The following is a 17354-nucleotide window of genomic DNA, read 5'->3' as shown; positions in this document are numbered from 1 at the left end:
CGCTCAACACGTCTGGCCTGCTCTCCTCAGTAGGGTGCGCTAGATGAGGATATACTATAGGGACATTAAGCTGAGGAGGGGGAGTGTTACAGTCTTGTGGAAGGTGTGGTAGGGTAATTGTCGCAAGAGGGGCATTCTCCGGCTTCAGTACAGACGACAACGCCTACTGACATTTCCGATCGAAATGTATAGTTACATTTTGCAGGCAATCAAAACGAAATAAGCACCAAATGCCAGAGGGCTGGGTTCTGTTTCTTTCAGTCTTTTTTTGCATCCAGATAGGACTTTGGAACAAAAAAAATCGGTAGAGACACTTAAGACTGCTTGCGTGCGGGAATGTGAAAGCATGAAAGCATTAGTTTTTTTGGCGCAGCAAAGTTTCTTTCATTAAAGTTCTCTCTGCGAGATGGTTAGTCCACGTGGTTTGTTGTGCACGAAGACCTGCAATATTCAAAATTTTGAGCTGCATTGCCTTGGCAGTGACACTCTCACTGCGGCCTCTCATCTATGCAGTGCACTGTAGCGTGCTTGGCCTTGTGAAGCATCGTTGCTGTGGCTCTCCTCAGACCTGACGCCATCTGCTCCTTCTGTAGTGCACTTTGCCTTGACACAATGCATGCGTCTTGCTTGGAAACAGTGTGATGGCGTCACCTTTTTGGGACCATCTCTCAGCCTCAATGACGGTCACCGACAGAATTTCATCTAGTGGGGCCAGTAATGTTTTCGCATTAAAAAGTGCCGCAGTATAGCCTCCATAATTGCAGACAGACAGTTTGAGTATTCCTCCTCTGCTTACGTAGCACCAGTTTTGAATGCAACTGCGATCTAATGCATAGGTGAGGTGTTTTTATGAATTAGCGCCGTTCTTCTAGTCATCACCTATTGTAACGCAGTTTTCTCCTCCAGTGCAGAGTAGCAGGCCAGGTAATCACTCACCTCGACCTCTTGACCTTTATTTGAAAATAAACCTTGCCTCTCTCAAGGCTGGTTCACATGCAGGCAGCTGAGCGATTGAGCGGTGCATCGCAGCGAAAATTTCCAATTTGTTGGAACCTCGCCACTTATCGCCGCAACGGCCTAAAACATTAGGCTTTTGTGCTGCGATGACAGGATTCACTAGCGTTTTCGCTTTCATGTGAAACAGGTTTCACTGCGAGCACAGCTTGTGTTGTGCGACTAACTCAGCGCCCTTTTCTCTCATCACCCTCTCAGACACCGGCAGCCAGCACGCGTCGACCATTGGCTCCAGTGGCGCCAAGTCATCAAAGTCCATGAGCGTGCTCAACTCTGCAGTGCGCCATGCCACGGATGGCTTCATTGGCATCCTCGACATGTTTGGCTTTGAGGACGTCAAGGTGAGCCCCTATTTCCTTGTCTTTCGTGAGCAGTGGTGGCTCCCGGGCCATCTTTTTGACGAGTTATATTGTGATCGACGTCATGATGCAAGCTTCGTTAATGTGACTTGGATCCTGCCGATCTTCTGCATTGAATGAACACGTTATACGATCTTTGCGGAGTCTGCATTAACGAAAGCTGTGTTCTGACCAAAGGGAATTATCGATTAAGCAAAATTTTGAAATCACATTTACAGCGACATGCAGGAGTTATGAAATAGTTCGCAGTTTGAAGAGTCTTATGAAGAGCCTTAACCGTATGCTGGATCTTGCTGTTGTGCGCCATCCTTCATTGTAAGTGCGACCATGGGCTGGTATAACTTAACTACGAAAAAGACAACAGTTAGGCCATTGTGCGCATGCGGTCATCATTTTCTTGGTTTCCCTGCTTTCGCAGTTTTTGTGCTTTGACAATGCCTGATTATGCGACATTTTAGTGCAATATGCCTGACTAGCGAAAAAGCTGTCTTTTCTCGGGGTGATGCCTTCACTTGCCGTCTGCTAATAGCCGCGGTTGCTAGGTGGTGTGTGCTAGCACTAGGTCAATGACTAGCGAAAAAGCTGTTTTGTGGCCTTGTGGCCTGGTAAAGCCACTTGCCAAGGTTAGAAGGTGGCAGGAGAGAAGGATGTCTTCCTCTCCACTTTCAGAGGAGAGGGAAATGAAAGTGGAAGAGGGAAGATGAAGAGAGAGTGACAGGTGACTGATGCAAAAGTGCAGAGGGAAATCCCCCTTTGCAGTTTCGCGCTAGCTGCAGCCACGTGGAAAGGACGAAACCAGTGCACGCCTGTTGCAGCCTAATATAAAGGAGGAAAATCAGTTTCGTGGCTGCTGAATCCAAGTCGAAAAGCATGAAGCCACGTTGCATGAGCTGTCACTAACATTGCCTGTAAAAATTTTCTTAATTAACCTATGTGAAGGGTCCATACACACTGTGCTATCGCACCTACATCAAAGTTCCAACCTCGGCATTTTTTCTACCTCCGCTGATTTTAATGAAACTTTCATGGTACGTTCTCCACAGTTTCTTGGTCCTTTGTGCCAAATTTTGCAGTGGGGTGGTGTTTTGTTGGTGCACAAACGATTTTAAAATTTACAATTTTGTTGCCTCATTCGGGGAGGTTTCTACTGGGAGCCTTGCATGTGTGACGTCAGTGGACATACAACCGTCGATATTTGCTCTGCATTTGCTGAAAGACATCATTTCTAGCTGGCTTTTGGTCATTTAAGACAAATAGTGACCCATGCCCTCACTTCTAGTCACCAGTTTGGCCAATCAACATAACTCGATTGGTTTTGAGATGGTGTCCATGACTTTGTAGATCGGTCTGTCATGGTGTCATCATTTTGTCCAAACCCAGTTTCTGTTTTGATTTCCTGGTTTTTGCTTTTTTTTTAAATACTTCTACTCAGTATTTTCAAAAACATTTTTTTGTACTGAAGCGACTCAAAATGTTGACTCAAAACGACTCAAAATCATCAACTCAAAATGTTAAAAAAAATCCCCAGAGTACGCCTTTGATGAAGTAAATCGGGGGTTATTTTTTTTTTTTCTATTAAAGGGCCACTGACCAGGGTCCGGACATTTTTGAAAAACAAGCCCACTGCATAGATGAGGCATCGAAGATAACCTCTGCAAAATACTAGAGTCATGCGCGCCCCGAAAAGCTGCGAAAATTCAAATCAAAGCCCGTTCGTTCTTTCCTTCCTTCAAAAACGGGCCCGGCCCACTACTCTGCTCCCCGCTGACGTCAAGGGGGGCTACTTTCGCTAAAGGCACTCCATTGGTGCATCGTTCTGACTGACGGGAGAAGGTTGGGCGTAGCCTTGGCGTCGCGTCGTCTGCACAAGGCTTTCCGCAGCGCCTTCTGTTCTGGCTCATGCCTACAAACCCGCATGAAGGAACAAAAAAAAAAAACTGCGGAGGGAGCGTGCGGCGACAGCCTTGAACCCTAGCCATAAAAAGTAAAAAAATAGTAAAACTGAGGGAGTTGGTTCGCCCCCCCCCCCCCCCCCCGTCCCCCCCCCCCCCGCCGTGATCACGTCACGAGACGCTCTGCGTGCGCGCTTCCTTCTCAGTTTCTTTTCTTCTATGCGAGCCCCCCAAAACAAGGTTTTAATTAGTAGTGCAGCAGAGCCTTTCCCTCGCTCGCCCACTTGACTGCTCCGCACACACACCGCTTATCTTTCGTGCATCTTGCGTACGCCTTGACTCCAATGAATGACATATGATTGGAGCGGAGAAAAGACACAAACACACAGAACACAAACACGCATGGAGAAAAGCAAACGGGCGGTTGCCGGGTCCGCGCTTCGCCGTGTGTTTCGAACACAACCGACTTCCGCCCCTCCGCTCGTGAAACGGTGGGGAGGCCTAAAAGAAAATGAAAAGGTGGCTCGTTAACTGGGAATGACAAACAGATGTATGAAAGGATGCGCTCGCTAACAAGTCTAGGTGGTCGAGCCGATCGCACCTCTCGATCGTTCAGTGTGCGGAGAAAATGCAAAAACCAAGAAAAGAATTCTATTGAAGGCGGGGCCATGACGTCGCCCTGTGACGCACTCCACAGACACCACGCCTCCGGCTTACACCGGAGAAAGAAGGGGTGATTTTGCCTTGCCGAGCCTACTCGACGAGGAGCGGGAGAGAAGAATTTCGAGGAGGGAATGGAAGGAGAGGAGGCTCGCTCAAAGAGAGGTAGAGAGTGTCTGCTGCGCTGGGGTGGGCACAGGCCCTTTAAGCTGTTAAGCATCCAAGTAGAAATAACTCCATTTTTTGTTGTCCACTGGCCACAATGTTTTCATTTTTTTAAAAATTAAGGTGCTCATGATTGGGCAAGGCTAAGACCACTGTTCCTGTTGCTGTTGATGGTGCTGTAGAAGAGGGGAAGCACATATGCACTTACATGTAGGCTACACGATGCATGGTGATTCTGCGTAGTTAGTTAACGCTTCGGTCTCTGCCTTGAATGTTGCAGCTGAGCCAGCTGGAGCACCTCTGCATCAACCTGTGCGCCGAGACGATGCAGCACTTCTACAACACGCACGTCTTCAAGAGCAGCATGGAGGCATGCCGTGAAGAGGGCGTCCTGGCGGACCTCGAGATCGAGTATGCAGACAATGTGCCCTGCATCGACCTCATCTCCTCGCTGGTGCGTCCCTCCTTCTTTCTTGCATCACCATTTCGGGCAAAGCTGCTGACTCTATACATAGGTATAAAATGTAACTGATAACTATTACTGGTAACCGGTCTGTTTACATTTATGGGCAGTTTTTGTTCGTTCTTAAAGTGCGTTAAATTGAATTGCGAACTGTACAGTGAGCTATGGAAAGGAAAGTGATAGGCGTCACATCAAGAGACAGGGAGCAAGCAGAGTGAGTAGGGAATTAACACATATCCTAGCTGAAATTAAGAAGAAATGGGCATGGTTAAAGAATGTAATATGCAAACGCGAGACAACCGACGGTTTCTGGGGGAGTGAGTATCAAGAGAAGGCAAGGTTAACAGGGGGTGCCAGAGAGTCAGGCGGGCAGGTTAGATTAAGAACTTTGTAGGAATAACTTGGTAGCGGATGGCACAGTACAAGCATTGACACATCACTCAGTTGATAACGATGAACCCCCTCCAACGAAATGCACAGAGGGTTAGTGAGGTAGTGCCTAAAATATTTTTACGGTGCCAGTTGTTGATGCGAAGGTTTCTGAACAAAGCGGGTTTGTCGTTGTCATCGTAGTAAAAGGAATTAACAGGCAATCATACGATGTGATGCGACAAATCTACGTTAGCAGTATTCATTGTACATTTCAGTTTTACACTGGGTGCCTTTCCATTGCATCTTTGAAGTTGGTTCCGCCTTTCTTTCTGCTTTGCGTGGGCTTCTCCTGGATGGAGTTGGGTGAGCGGTAGCAGTTCACTCACCGGAGGATGCTCTAGAGGAGGCACATGCACACACACGCACGCATGCACACCTGCTGTGACTGGACCATGTATGCTGTCCATTGTCATGGCTGTTCCATTTTTCTGTCTCTTTAGTGGTCAGATTGTGACTGAAATAGCCGGGGAAAACTTGGAAATGTCAATGAACTTTCAAAACACCTTGTAACAGGAGGTGCAGTCGGTGAAACTACGTGAGCACTTACGGGCATATCTTCTTTTCCCGCAGCGAACGGGCCTTCTGAGCATGGTGGACGTGGAGTGCTCTCTGCGCGGAACGCCCGACACGTACGTCCAGAAAGTTCGCATGCAGCACAAGACCAGCCCCCGGTGAGTGGACTTAACTGTTACCTTGACTTGCAGTCACGCAGCACCCTACTTATTGCGCCAGTATGGAAAAGGATGTGACACATTATTGCCTCGGCATGTGAGCGTATTGAAACTGCATCGCCACTGTGGTATTTTATACATATATTTGGCATGGCTGTTATTTGGTCACCTGGTCGATTAAATAAACAGAGGCTCCTCTTGGAGCCTTATGTCCAGCAGAGTGTGACCAATGCTTTACAAAGGGCCATGTTTTTGCTCCGTCTGACCACATCGTGCAGGTACTTCGATGCCAAGTGTGGTGGCGCAGCCTTCGGCATTCGGCATTACGCGGGCAATGTGACATACGAGGCCTCGGGCTTCCTCGAGACCAACCGGGACGTGGTGCCCGACGACGTGGTCGCAGTGTTCCACCGCAGCTCGTGTGCCTTCGGCTTTGCCACGCACCTCTTCGGCAGCGAGCTGAAGGCGCTCTTCGCCGATGGTATGCAAGCGCTGCTCTTTCGTAATCCTACTAAGATAAGATAAGATAAGAATTTATTGGGTACATATTGGTTACATAGATTCAGTATACAGGTGAGGGTCCCAAAGTCAAGCGTCTGTCACGGTACCCCCGGTAGATTAATACTAACTTGAATAAAAAACAAGCAGCATCACAGACAGGTACAATTAGCAGTAATAACAATGGTAATTTAAATAAGTAATATTTATATAATGAGAAAGAAATAGATTAGCAGGGCTCTCTCTATGCTCACACTCTATGCTCACACAGGGGCTGCTTCATGGATGGACAGAATGCGGTGTGAAAACTACGAGCGCATGCATTTAAGCGTTCAGCCATGGGGAATTGCATTACATGCGATTGAATTTCCATAGTGTGTTTTCTGGAAAATGCCTTCTCATGTGTGCCATACTTGAAGTTCGTGTTTTCGGAACAGCACTTTTCGAGGTACGCCCTAAAGTGGCAGACTGAGCGAACACACAGCAGATTGTGGCCGATGCGATGACGGGACAAAGCAACTACGCAATCAGCTAACTGAGTTCCTTGCATGGTTCACAACCATAGCACAGTGGCGTTACTCACATGCACTGTGTTCCCACAAACAGCTACCACTGTGAAAAAAGCTGCAGTGGAAGCTGCAACGTCCTGCATATATGCTATATTTTCTTGCGTCCAGGTTCAGATGTGGAACTAGATATAGGGAAAGTCGTTATTTAGTGCGTTAGTAGTAGAGCTTCCACCAAGCCGCTTGGCCATTGCCTGTGGGGTCCCCCTGTGTGTGCATTGGGTTGTGAGTAACCTGCCCTAGATGGCCTCCCCTGGGTGGCAGGTGTGCCATGTCACCATGTGACATCACAACCTGCTCACCGGATTTTGAGCAAACTTCCCATCGTGGTAGGTGGCAGTTAAATTAATAGTTGGTCGTGTGTGGTTGTTCGCATTCCTGAACTTGGTGCGAAATTTGGCTTCTCCCCGTAGCACCCCAGATCTTCGAATTAACCGAGCCTGAGCGAGGTTACGAATTACCTGGTATTTTGCATCAACCGGTATCAAATTACTGAGGCATTACTGTACTGTAGTTATTACATCACCTTTGCAACTACCTCATAGCGTGCCCTTTTCTTCTTTCTTTGCAGGTATTGCACCCCGTGGAGTGTCATTTAGGGTTTCACCAACAGCACACACTGAACTGTAAGTGTCAGTGGAGATTATGCAGTCGACTGTTGCAGTGAATTGAATGCTATAGCATTTACGTCTAAAGCACAAAAAAGCATTCAAAAGTGACCGCAGGTGATCATTTTCTGAGCAGAGTCAGTAAACCAACTCATTTAAAGTGCTGTAAGCTGCGTGAGTGCTAATTAAGTACATTGATTAGATGGCAGTCTATTGTCCAGAACAACAGCCAGATCAAATCAAAATTTGGCACCTAACCTTTTTCCTGTTAGGTGAATTATCGACTGTTTACAGAATTCGTCACAAATACAAAAATAAGATGAATCAGTGCATACACATTGGTATATGTTATTATGCAGCTATGTGCACTTATCAAGCACTCAAAAAACTCGACACTTGCAGTGAATAGACATCTCCTAAATCTGGAAATGAGTCATATTTGGGGGGGAGGGGGGCTCCCTAAACAGAGTGATCTTTTGCGAGGCTGTTCAGAAAAACAGTGAGCAAAGAATGTTTCCTCAATCTGATGACGTTGCCATATTTTTTTCCTCACTCTTCATCCCCCTGTGGAAACAGACAAAATGGCGATGAGCCCGTCTCCACACTCACTCAGGATTTCCACACGCGACTGGACAACCTTTTGCGGACCCTGGTTCACGCCAAGCCTCACTTCGTACGTTGCATACGGGTATGTGCGTTCATCAACACCCCTTAGCAATCATTAAGATGTTAACATCTTAGCAAGGCAATGTTATCAGCGAATAGCAGATTACTTAGGCATTCTCCATTAACTTTTATCCCCAAATGTTCCCATTTCAGGCCCCGGAATACCTCCTGTAAACAGGCAGTGAATAGCATAGGCGAGATCGTGTCTCCCTGCCTGACACCTTTCCTTATTGGAATTTTATTGCTGACTTTATGGAGAACCATGGTAGCTGTGCAATCGTTATAAATATCTTCCAATATTTTCACAGCACACTCTTTTACACCCGGACTCCGCAATGCCGGCATGACTGCTGAGGTTTCTACTGAGTCGAATGCTTTCTCGTAATCAATGAAGGCTATATATAGGGGTTGGTTATATTCTGTGCATTTCTCTGTCACCTGATTGATAGTGTGAATGTGGTCTATTGTCGAGTATCCTTTACGAACGCCTGCCTGATCATTTGGTTGATTGTAGTCTAGGGTTGTCCTGACCCTATTAGCGATTACCTTAGTAAATACCTTGTAGGCAACAGACAATACGCTGACCGGTCTGTAATTTTTCAAGTCCTTGACGTCTCCTAGCCGCTTAGCAGTGGCTCATGTCAATAGGAAGCCCTTTCGTATGTAGTATGTGTCATGGCATGTTGCATGCATTTGGTGCGAGCAGTGCACAAGTCACACACACTTCAACAATGAAGCAAAGAGATTTTGAAACAAATCACATGAAGGAAAATGCTCACAAATTCTCGTGTTGTAAAAAATCTGAAAATTAGTATCGACTTAAAGGGTATCACACTCGAAGCACAAGGAAACGTTCCTCTTGATGACTGCTCGGATCAAATGTACCGAAAAGTGTGTCTGCGCATGACAGAAAATTTTCATCATTGTGCCCAGTATTTTATCATTTCCTCTGTTGTGCATGTTCAGCGTGGAACTTGCTTAGTAATAATCACACTGGGTACACTACATGTCTTTCGTGATTTTTCTAGAGTATGCAACTCTTTTCACTCGTCTTTGTTTACCTGCAGTGCATCAGACCAGCATACCCAGGTGAAAATCGTAACTGGTCAAACTGGCTCAAGGAACAATTTCCCAGTTGATGCCAGTTGGTTTTTCACTTGGCTCCCAGTAGACCTTTCCACAAATTGCAGCGCCGGGCCATCCCCTAGCGGATCCGCGCAAAGCATGATGGGAGAAAGGAGCGGTTGCCGCCCGCGTCGTCTGCTGTCAAGCGTGTTGCTGTGGTGGTTATCTCTTAGTCTTTCTGCAATTATGTGGGGATTTTTTTAGACATTCGACACGTCTGCTGATTAGAATCGCGGTGGCGGTCAAAGGCGCTGCGTGCCCGGCTGTAGTAACAACACGAGAAAAAGGACATCAACATTTCATACCACGTATTCCCCAAGGACAAGAAGCTGAAGCTAGAATGGGTGCGCAGGATAAATCGGCAAGGTTCGCAAGGGTCATTTACCCTGTGGAAGCCTTCGAAACATCACAAAATATGTGGTGCGCATTTCAACACTAGCGGGCACAAGGGATACATGGATCGTCTCTCCACGATCTTTCCACACCGAGCGTATGCGCAACGGACGCCTGCTGTGATTACGCAGAGCAATGGGCACATGCGAATCTCCAACTTCGGCTGGTGACCGGGGCAGAGGGCGTCACGACTAGGTACGGCCAGGACGCCACAACCGGCAGCCTGAAGGCCGCCCGCAATGCTGCTGCATAATTTTCGTTTTTTAAGGCTTTTATGAATAAAGTTATTCACCACCACCATGGGCACATAAGCGGCGAGGGCTCTGTGTATAACATGCACTGGGAGAACGCCAGTCTGCGTCTGCTGGTGCTCGGCTGGTGATCCGTGGCCGCGGAACGCAACATCCGACTGTGTCACGCTTACTGTGTCAACCAACTGTGTCATGTTTAGCAAATAGCTCGTGTTCTGTCTAAGGAAGTGCTTGAAGATTATATATTACAGCAGTGAACATTTACCGCGTCAGCATGAAATTTCCCCAGGAGTGTGCCGATGAAGAGAACTGCACTCATACTGTTGTTTACATCGCTGCGTACGAACAGTTATAGTACTCGTTTTCATGACGTAAAACGCAATCGGCGCTTTAGTTTTATTAATCCACCTGTTTTCTTTTTTACCGGCTGTAGCCGTGCTTGTTTACGCAGTGCGATAATGTGTGGGAAGCGATGATGCGATCGCACGCCTGAGAAACACTTAACAACCGCGGGCTGTTGACATCGCGCAGGACCGGCGCTTCTCGTTGTTTTCCCGGCTTCCTCCGACGTGACCAGTACTTTTTTTTAAACTACTTTATCCAGAAGTATGTTTGGCGACCGTTCGCCCTAATTGAAACGGCCTAACTTGTTATCCACACGCTATAGCGACGACTGCTGCTGGCTGTAAAGCACGGCTCGGCAGTCTGGGTCACACCGGCGTTTCACGTTCATCATATGCGTGCCCTGCGATGTAAGCAATAATTAATTTCAGGTCACTATTGCCAACACTACACTCGGTGACCATTTTCATTCGCTAAAGCTAGTGATTCGCTCATCACAACCGCCGCAATCACAAATCATATCCTACGGACTCGCTAGGCCTAGTCGTCGCGGAAGGGAAGGGAGTCGTCGTCGTCGACGGAAATTAATTTGGCAAGCGCTTATCGCTGGTGACTGTTCAGGTGTGCACATGTGAAATATGGCCGTTTGTTTCACTCATTTAGAAGCGTGAACATATTTGTACCGCCGCCTCATCACCGTGCTCTCGCTCAGCCGCCGACAAGGCTGACCGTCCGCCGATCGGATTCGTCGGTGTCGTTGGCCTGAAAAACGTGTCCCACTGCAATCATATTATAGTAAACTAGATATTTCACTATAATCACATGCTGCTGTTGACCGTGATCGTGTCGTTGTCGGAGCAGTGTGACCACCGCCATCGTCGTCGTTGTACACTGAAAACGAGCTGAGGCTTTCGAATGCGCTTGGAAGGTTTCGTGTAGCACCGCGCGCGTCCGTCGAGTCCGAATGTCATTCCAGTTCTCGAATGTCATTCGATTCAGATGTCATTCGAACGTTCCCGTGTAGCACAGGTATAAGAAACAGCGATGGCGACGAGATGGCAGAGGAAGGCTTTCCGGTGATCAGGCGCAGTCGGAGAGACGGACGAAAGGACGCGAGCACGGCGCCGCGGGCGCTGCGGCGCTCCGTTTTCCCAGAGTGCTTTGCGCAGCCGCTTGGTGGCGCGGCGGAATTTGTGAAAAGGTCTGTTGAGCTCTCATTGCAGTCAGCTGGGAGCCAACTGGGAACCAACTGGAATCAACTGGGGAATTGCTCCTCGAACCAGTTTGAGCAGTTACGATTTTCACCTGGGTATGCACGAACAGTGAACTTGAAACAGCCTCCGAAATGTAGTAGTTTGCTAGCAGAGCTCCCTGAGTGGTCGACCTGTGATCACCTGCACATTGTTGTTCGTGTTTTTCCTCTGTGGCAGGCCAACAAGCATGAGCAGCCGGGCCAGTTTGAGCGCACAGTGGTGATGAAGCAGCTGAGGGCACTCCAAGTGCTCGAGACAGTCAACCTGATGGCCGGAGGTGAGCTGGGCATCGAGTGTTCTTCTGTCTAGAGTAAATTGCTGTGCAAAATGCAGTTTACCTCTCTACAGGAGCATATCGCAGAACAGGTAGCATATCAGCTTGGAGCAAAAAGAGGTTGGACTATAAATGGCAAAATTAGGAGTTTGAACAAATAAATGATGTAGTAGCTGTATAACACTGGGAGTAACATGTGTAATGCAAGCGTAACAACTGAAACCTAAAAATACTTCCCTGCTAAAAATAACTTGAAGTATGCCAGTTATGACCTCAGAGCTAGAATGTCTTTACTTGTATGGCATAAGCCGCCGTGGTGGCTCAGTGGTTGTGGTGCTCGGCTGCTGACCCGAAAGACGTGGGTTCGATCCCGGCCACGGTGGTCGAATTTCGATGGAGGCGAAATTCTAGAGGCCCGTGACATGCCAGTGCACGTTAAAGAACCCCAGGTGGTCTAAATTTCCGGGGACCTTCACTACAGCGTCCCTCATAGCCTGACTCGCTTTGGGATGTTAAACCCCATAAACCAGACAAAACCAAACCAAACTTGTATGGCATAAGCAGGTGAAAAATTATTTACATGTAATGTCGCATTCAAAAGTTTACGGGACGCCAAGGGCGTCCACAGAACTTCTTCCAGGGGGGTGCAGCCGATGTCTGGGGATGGGGGAGGCGGTAGGTTTGTAGTTGTTTTCTACTAGGGCATAAATAATATCCGTAATTCCAAGGGGGGGCAACCGCCCCCCCTTGCCCCCCCTTCCGGACGCCCATGCGGGACGCCAGTATGTGGAAGGAATTTTATTTCGGCGCAGTGACATAATTCAGTCGCCTGAAATGTGTCAAGGTATAACGGGAAATGCAGCCTCTGTTTCCTGCTAACAATACCTTGGGACTGTGTGGTGAGGTAGAGCACCAGTAAGCTTTTTTTCGAGAGCACGTATCCCGCAATATTTTGATGGCAATAGTATACGTTGATCTTCCCCTGCAACAATAGCTTAGAGGTTATGTCAGCATTCTGCAAATAAATACGTAAATAGGTAGACATGATGCACTAACCTGTCTCGCCCTAGCAGAAATATTATGAAACAAAAATTGCTGTGAAAAAGTGGATTTTTGGCGTACATTTAAAATTGGTTTTTGGTAATGGCAGCTCTGTGAAGCATGCTTCACTGCAGAGAGAGACTTTGTGCTGTGGAAACAGTCTCAGGTGGCTGCCTTTTTTGGTTATAGCACTGATGACCATGCAACGAAAGGACAGTCATCACATCTCTGTCTGATGTAAATGATAATGATGGAAATGCTAAGTACAGTAGAAGAAAGAGCAAGAACAATGAGAGAACCGAGACCTGAAACTACCCACGTGCTGGGAGAGCTGGGCTGCTCCTCTTTTTGCACTGTGGCCTCTGCTCGTTGCCCATATCACCCACGGGTTGGGCGATATGGGCTCAGACTTGAGAAAGCAATAAATAAATAAACAAATGTTTTCTGTCTCTCTCTCTACAGATAATTCCATCACATATGATCTAATAAAGAAAAGTACCTGGTACTACATTTGATGTCAGATTAGTTTTGTTTTTGCAGTAATCTAGAATTGTGCCGTGTAGGATGACCACAGAGGTTTTCCATGTGAGGTGCAAAACCATTGCGTACGAGGCACTGTGTGTGTGTGTGGGAACATTTAAAACCTAAGAAGCTGATGTAGCTACCAACCATTAAGGTTTCGCTCAAGGAAACAGTAAATGTGTACAAGGGCTGCCACAGTGAAAACAAAGACAGAGAAACAATGCTCCATACACGACAGGGAGGCTTTTGGTAGCTCTATAGACCTTGATTTTCTCGCGAAGAGTGCCCCATTTACCGCCTCGCTCTGTGCAACGCAGGGCTGCCGCACCGGATGCGCTTCAAGGCCTTCAACGTGCGCTACCGCCTGCTGGCTCCTTTCAAGGTCCTCAAGAAAACGGAGGACAAGGCTGTGGGCGACTGCAAGGTGGGTCTCACCCACTGCCCACTTCTAATTTGCCCGAGGCAAAAATGAGAACAACATTTTTAATTCACCAAGAAGCTTATTTCAATGCTAGTACCGTTTTCTGCAGTGCATCCTAGAATCACAGTCAGCATGAGTAACGTGTTTAATGTCTTTAGTGTGCTGCTTTTGGAGTGCCATACAGGCTGTTGTACAAACGTGGTGTATGCGTGTTAGGCTACCAGGGTGTTGTGCAGATACAGCATATTTCTTTCTGGCTTTCAGAACACTTTTATTTTTTATTTATTTATTTATACAGAATACCCCTAAAGGCCCTCGAGAGGGTATTACATAGGGGGGGGGGGGGGCACAGGTAATTGAACAGAATAAAAGAAAAACCACAAATATAAAACAAACAACAAAAGCACAAATAAGACACACTGGATGAAATAAGTAAGCAAAAGAATCAATCAAAAGCACAAATAAGACACTTTGCATGACATATAAGTAAGCAAAAGAATCAAAAGAATGGCAGCGCGGCAAAGAACAAAGATTACTGCAGTATTAAAATTATACAAACATAACACTAATGCAATGAATCTTTTTAGTAACAAACCCTGCAAAAAAGGAAGCCATGAACAAATAAAATAACAATGTATGCGAAGAGTTAAGCAGTAGTTATTGAAGTTATAAGTTTAAAATATTTATCAGGATCAGTGGTGGTTGCGATATGTGAAGGCAGAGTGTTCCAGTCAGATATTGTGCGTGGTAAGAATGAATGCACATAGATAAATGTTCTGCACGTGAAACGTCTAACTTTAAAGGGATGATCGCGGCGGTCAAAAATCGAAGGAGGCAAAGAAAAAAAGTCGTTATGAAGTGATGGATGATGATAAAGTTTATGAAAAAGTGACAGTCGTGCAATTTTACGGCGGAGACATAAATCCTGGAGACCTGCGCGTTTCTTTAAGGCTGTGACGCTGGTGTTACGTGAATAATCGGAGTAAATAAAACGAACGGCGCGGTTCTGCAATGATTCAATGTTATTTATTAGGTAAGATTGGTAAGGGTCCCAAATAGCCGAGGCATATTCAATTTTAGGTCGAATTAGAGTCGAATTACCAGCAAGACTGGTAAAGACAACAGTCTAACCTGAGGGAACTTGCTTTGGCATCATCTGAGAGTGTCAGCTCGTAAGCTGTACATCATGCGTATAGTGAGCTGAGTGTTCAATAGTGATCAGGTTTCAGAAATTTATTTTCAGAACTGTGGAGCGATAGATGTAGTATACTACTAGTTAAAAATTTGTCGTACACCCTGGTTATTCTTGAAGTTCTGCAATTTTCTGAACAATCCACGACTATTCATGTAGTGGTTCCATGGCTCTCAATTTCATTACTATAACAAGCTGTGACTCATTGCATCAGCATGAAATTGCAGGTATTAGGCAATGGATTGGCTTTCGGTCAGTTGCAATCTAAATTGGGAGCCATATTTAATAATCCTTTTTCCAAGCATGAAAATCTGGCTCAGTGCCAATGAATTCTAGCCATAAGACAGTAAATTTGGTGCAGTCTTTTGATGATCTTTTAATTTCTTGATAGCGAACAAGCTTCTATTAGCTTCACTTAAGCAGGTGGTCTCTTTGTTGAAAACTATTTGAACAAGTGACTACAACTTTATAAAGCATATATGTCCTTGTAACTTCCTTCTTAACGCACTTATCAAAGAACCCCTGTATTCTTGGTGGTCATGGTGTAGTTTTAATCTGTGCATTTAAGAAATCTGACCCCCTGTTAATTTGTGACGGCTGCAGCAACAGGCCGGAATGTGCAAACAAACGACATTCTTTCTTGGCTGCAGCTCATCCTGGAGTACTTCAGCCAAGCCATTGAGAACATCAAGCTCTCCAATGCGGCCGTCAACTGGGCCCTGGGCAAGAGGCACATCTTCCTCAGGTAGAGTCTCCACCCATGGGGCAGATCTCATCGCAGTGAAATTCAGTGCAATGTGCTGTAGTACATGATATCCATCAATCTCTGGGGGGGGTCATGGCGTTATGGTTGTGACACATCTGCACTCCCATTGAGACCAAAAATTTCAACTCGTAGTTCAAGATTGTTTGCTACTTTATCAAGCAAAAAGCAGACGCCAGCCGAAACGTCGTGAATTAAATCTTGTTATTTTTTTCAATTTCTGGTGACTTTATGTTATATTAATCAATCAGCTGCCAAGAAATAATTTTTGACATATATATATCAATTACCTTTAAGCGATAACATATTCAGTAATATTCTACATTTATCAACCCCACAAAATAAATAAATTTAAAAAAAAATCCCCTGTGCCCCTTGGTTTCTGTGGCTGTTGGCTTCTGTCATATTTATAACGAGCCCCTCATCCCCCTTTCCTTGTTTGCTTAATTGCTTAGCGAGGGCCTCGGTTCTGGCAGCCTTGATGCCATAGGAAGCATAAGAGGGTTTTCACGCAGCTTCCACCCTCTCCGTTCGATGACGTTCTACGTCACACCTGCGGTTACTCAGGACGTTCCACGTCCGCCGCTTATGAACATGGGTGGCGCTGATGAACACTCTCAAGGTTAAGTTACTTGTAAACATAAATACCCCCGAAAGCAGATGGTTTGACAGCCGTCGCCGTAGCTCAGAGGTAGAGCACCGGACGCGTAATTCGGAGGTCGTGGGTTCGGATCCCACCGGCGGCACGTGGTTGTTTTTTCTTCTGCTTTTCTAATCAATTAGTTTTAAGCGATAACATATTCAGTAATATTCTAAATTGATCAACACCACCAAATAAATAAATTAGTTTAAAAAAAAAAAAAATCCCCTGTGCCCCTTGGTTTCTGTGGCTGTTGGCTTCTCTTATATTTATAACGAGCCCCTCATCCCCCTTCCCTTGTTTGCTTAATTGCTTAGCGAGGGTCTCGGTTCTGGCAGCCTTGATGCCATAGGAAGCATAAGAGGGTTTTCACGCAGGTTCCACCCTCACCGTTCGATGACGTTCTACGTCACACCTGCGGTTACTCAGGACGTTCCACGTCCGCCGCTTATGAACATGGGTGGCGCTGATGAACACTCTCAAGGTTAGGTTACTTGTAAACATAAATACCCCCGAAAGCAGAAGGTTTGACAGCCGTCGCCGTAGCTCAGAGGTAGAGCACCGGACGCGTAATTCGGAGGTCGTGGGTTCGGATCCCACCGGCGGCACGTGGTTGTTTTTTCTTCTGCTTGTCTAATCAATTAGTTTTAAGCGATAACATATTCAGTAATATTCTAAATTGATCAACACCACCAAATAAATAAATTAGTTTAAAAAAAAAAAATCCCCTGTGCCCCTTGGTTTCTGTGGCTGTTGGCTTCTGTCATATATATATATATATATATATATATATATATATATATATATATATATATATATGAGAGAAGCCTACAGCCACAGAGACCAAAAGACACAGGGGATTTTTTTTAATTAATTAATTTATTTTGTGGTGTTGATCAATTTATAATATTACTGAATATGTTATCGCTTAAAGCTAATTGATTAGAAAAATTTAGAAACGCTTCATTTAGGTAAACATTTATTGGGAGTCGATGTTTCGGACACAGCCTGTCCTTTGAGTCTTGAAAAAGGACAGGCTCTGTCTGAAACATCGACTCCCAATAAGTGTTTACTTAAATGAAGTGTTTCTCAATTTCGCATTTTACCTCTAGCAACTAAGTACGTTTATCTTTTTGTGCTATA

At 45.9% G+C, this 17354-nt stretch overlaps 1 protein-coding gene across 7 annotated transcripts in view; it reads left to right on the top strand.

Annotated features, from left to right (window-relative positions):
* Positions 1-17354, top strand: part of dachs (unconventional myosin-IXb-like dachs) — a 392239-nt gene that overhangs the window by 363940 nt on the left and 10945 nt on the right. For all 7 annotated transcript variants that reach the window (XM_089586296.1, XM_089586297.1, XM_089586294.1 and 4 more), the window contains 9 exons: positions 1213-1355; positions 4371-4544; positions 5556-5656; positions 5935-6137; positions 7292-7346; positions 7905-8016; positions 11536-11635; positions 13513-13619; positions 15459-15553. In XM_089586296.1, coding sequence (XP_089442422.1) covers positions 1213-1355; positions 4371-4544; positions 5556-5656; positions 5935-6137; positions 7292-7346; positions 7905-8016; positions 11536-11635; positions 13513-13619; positions 15459-15553 — 1090 coding nt within the window. The remainder of the gene's footprint in view (positions 1-1212; positions 1356-4370; positions 4545-5555; positions 5657-5934; positions 6138-7291; positions 7347-7904; positions 8017-11535; positions 11636-13512; positions 13620-15458; positions 15554-17354) is intronic.

The sequence above is a fragment of the Amblyomma mixtum genome, chromosome 4 (genome assembly GCF_055824585.1).
Source record: "Amblyomma mixtum isolate Tamu chromosome 4, ASM5582458v1, whole genome shotgun sequence".
Taxonomy (NCBI): domain Eukaryota; kingdom Metazoa; phylum Arthropoda; class Arachnida; order Ixodida; family Ixodidae; genus Amblyomma; species Amblyomma mixtum.
Note: the sequence above shows the minus strand (reverse complement) of the source record. Positions and strands in the feature narration are given on the sequence as shown.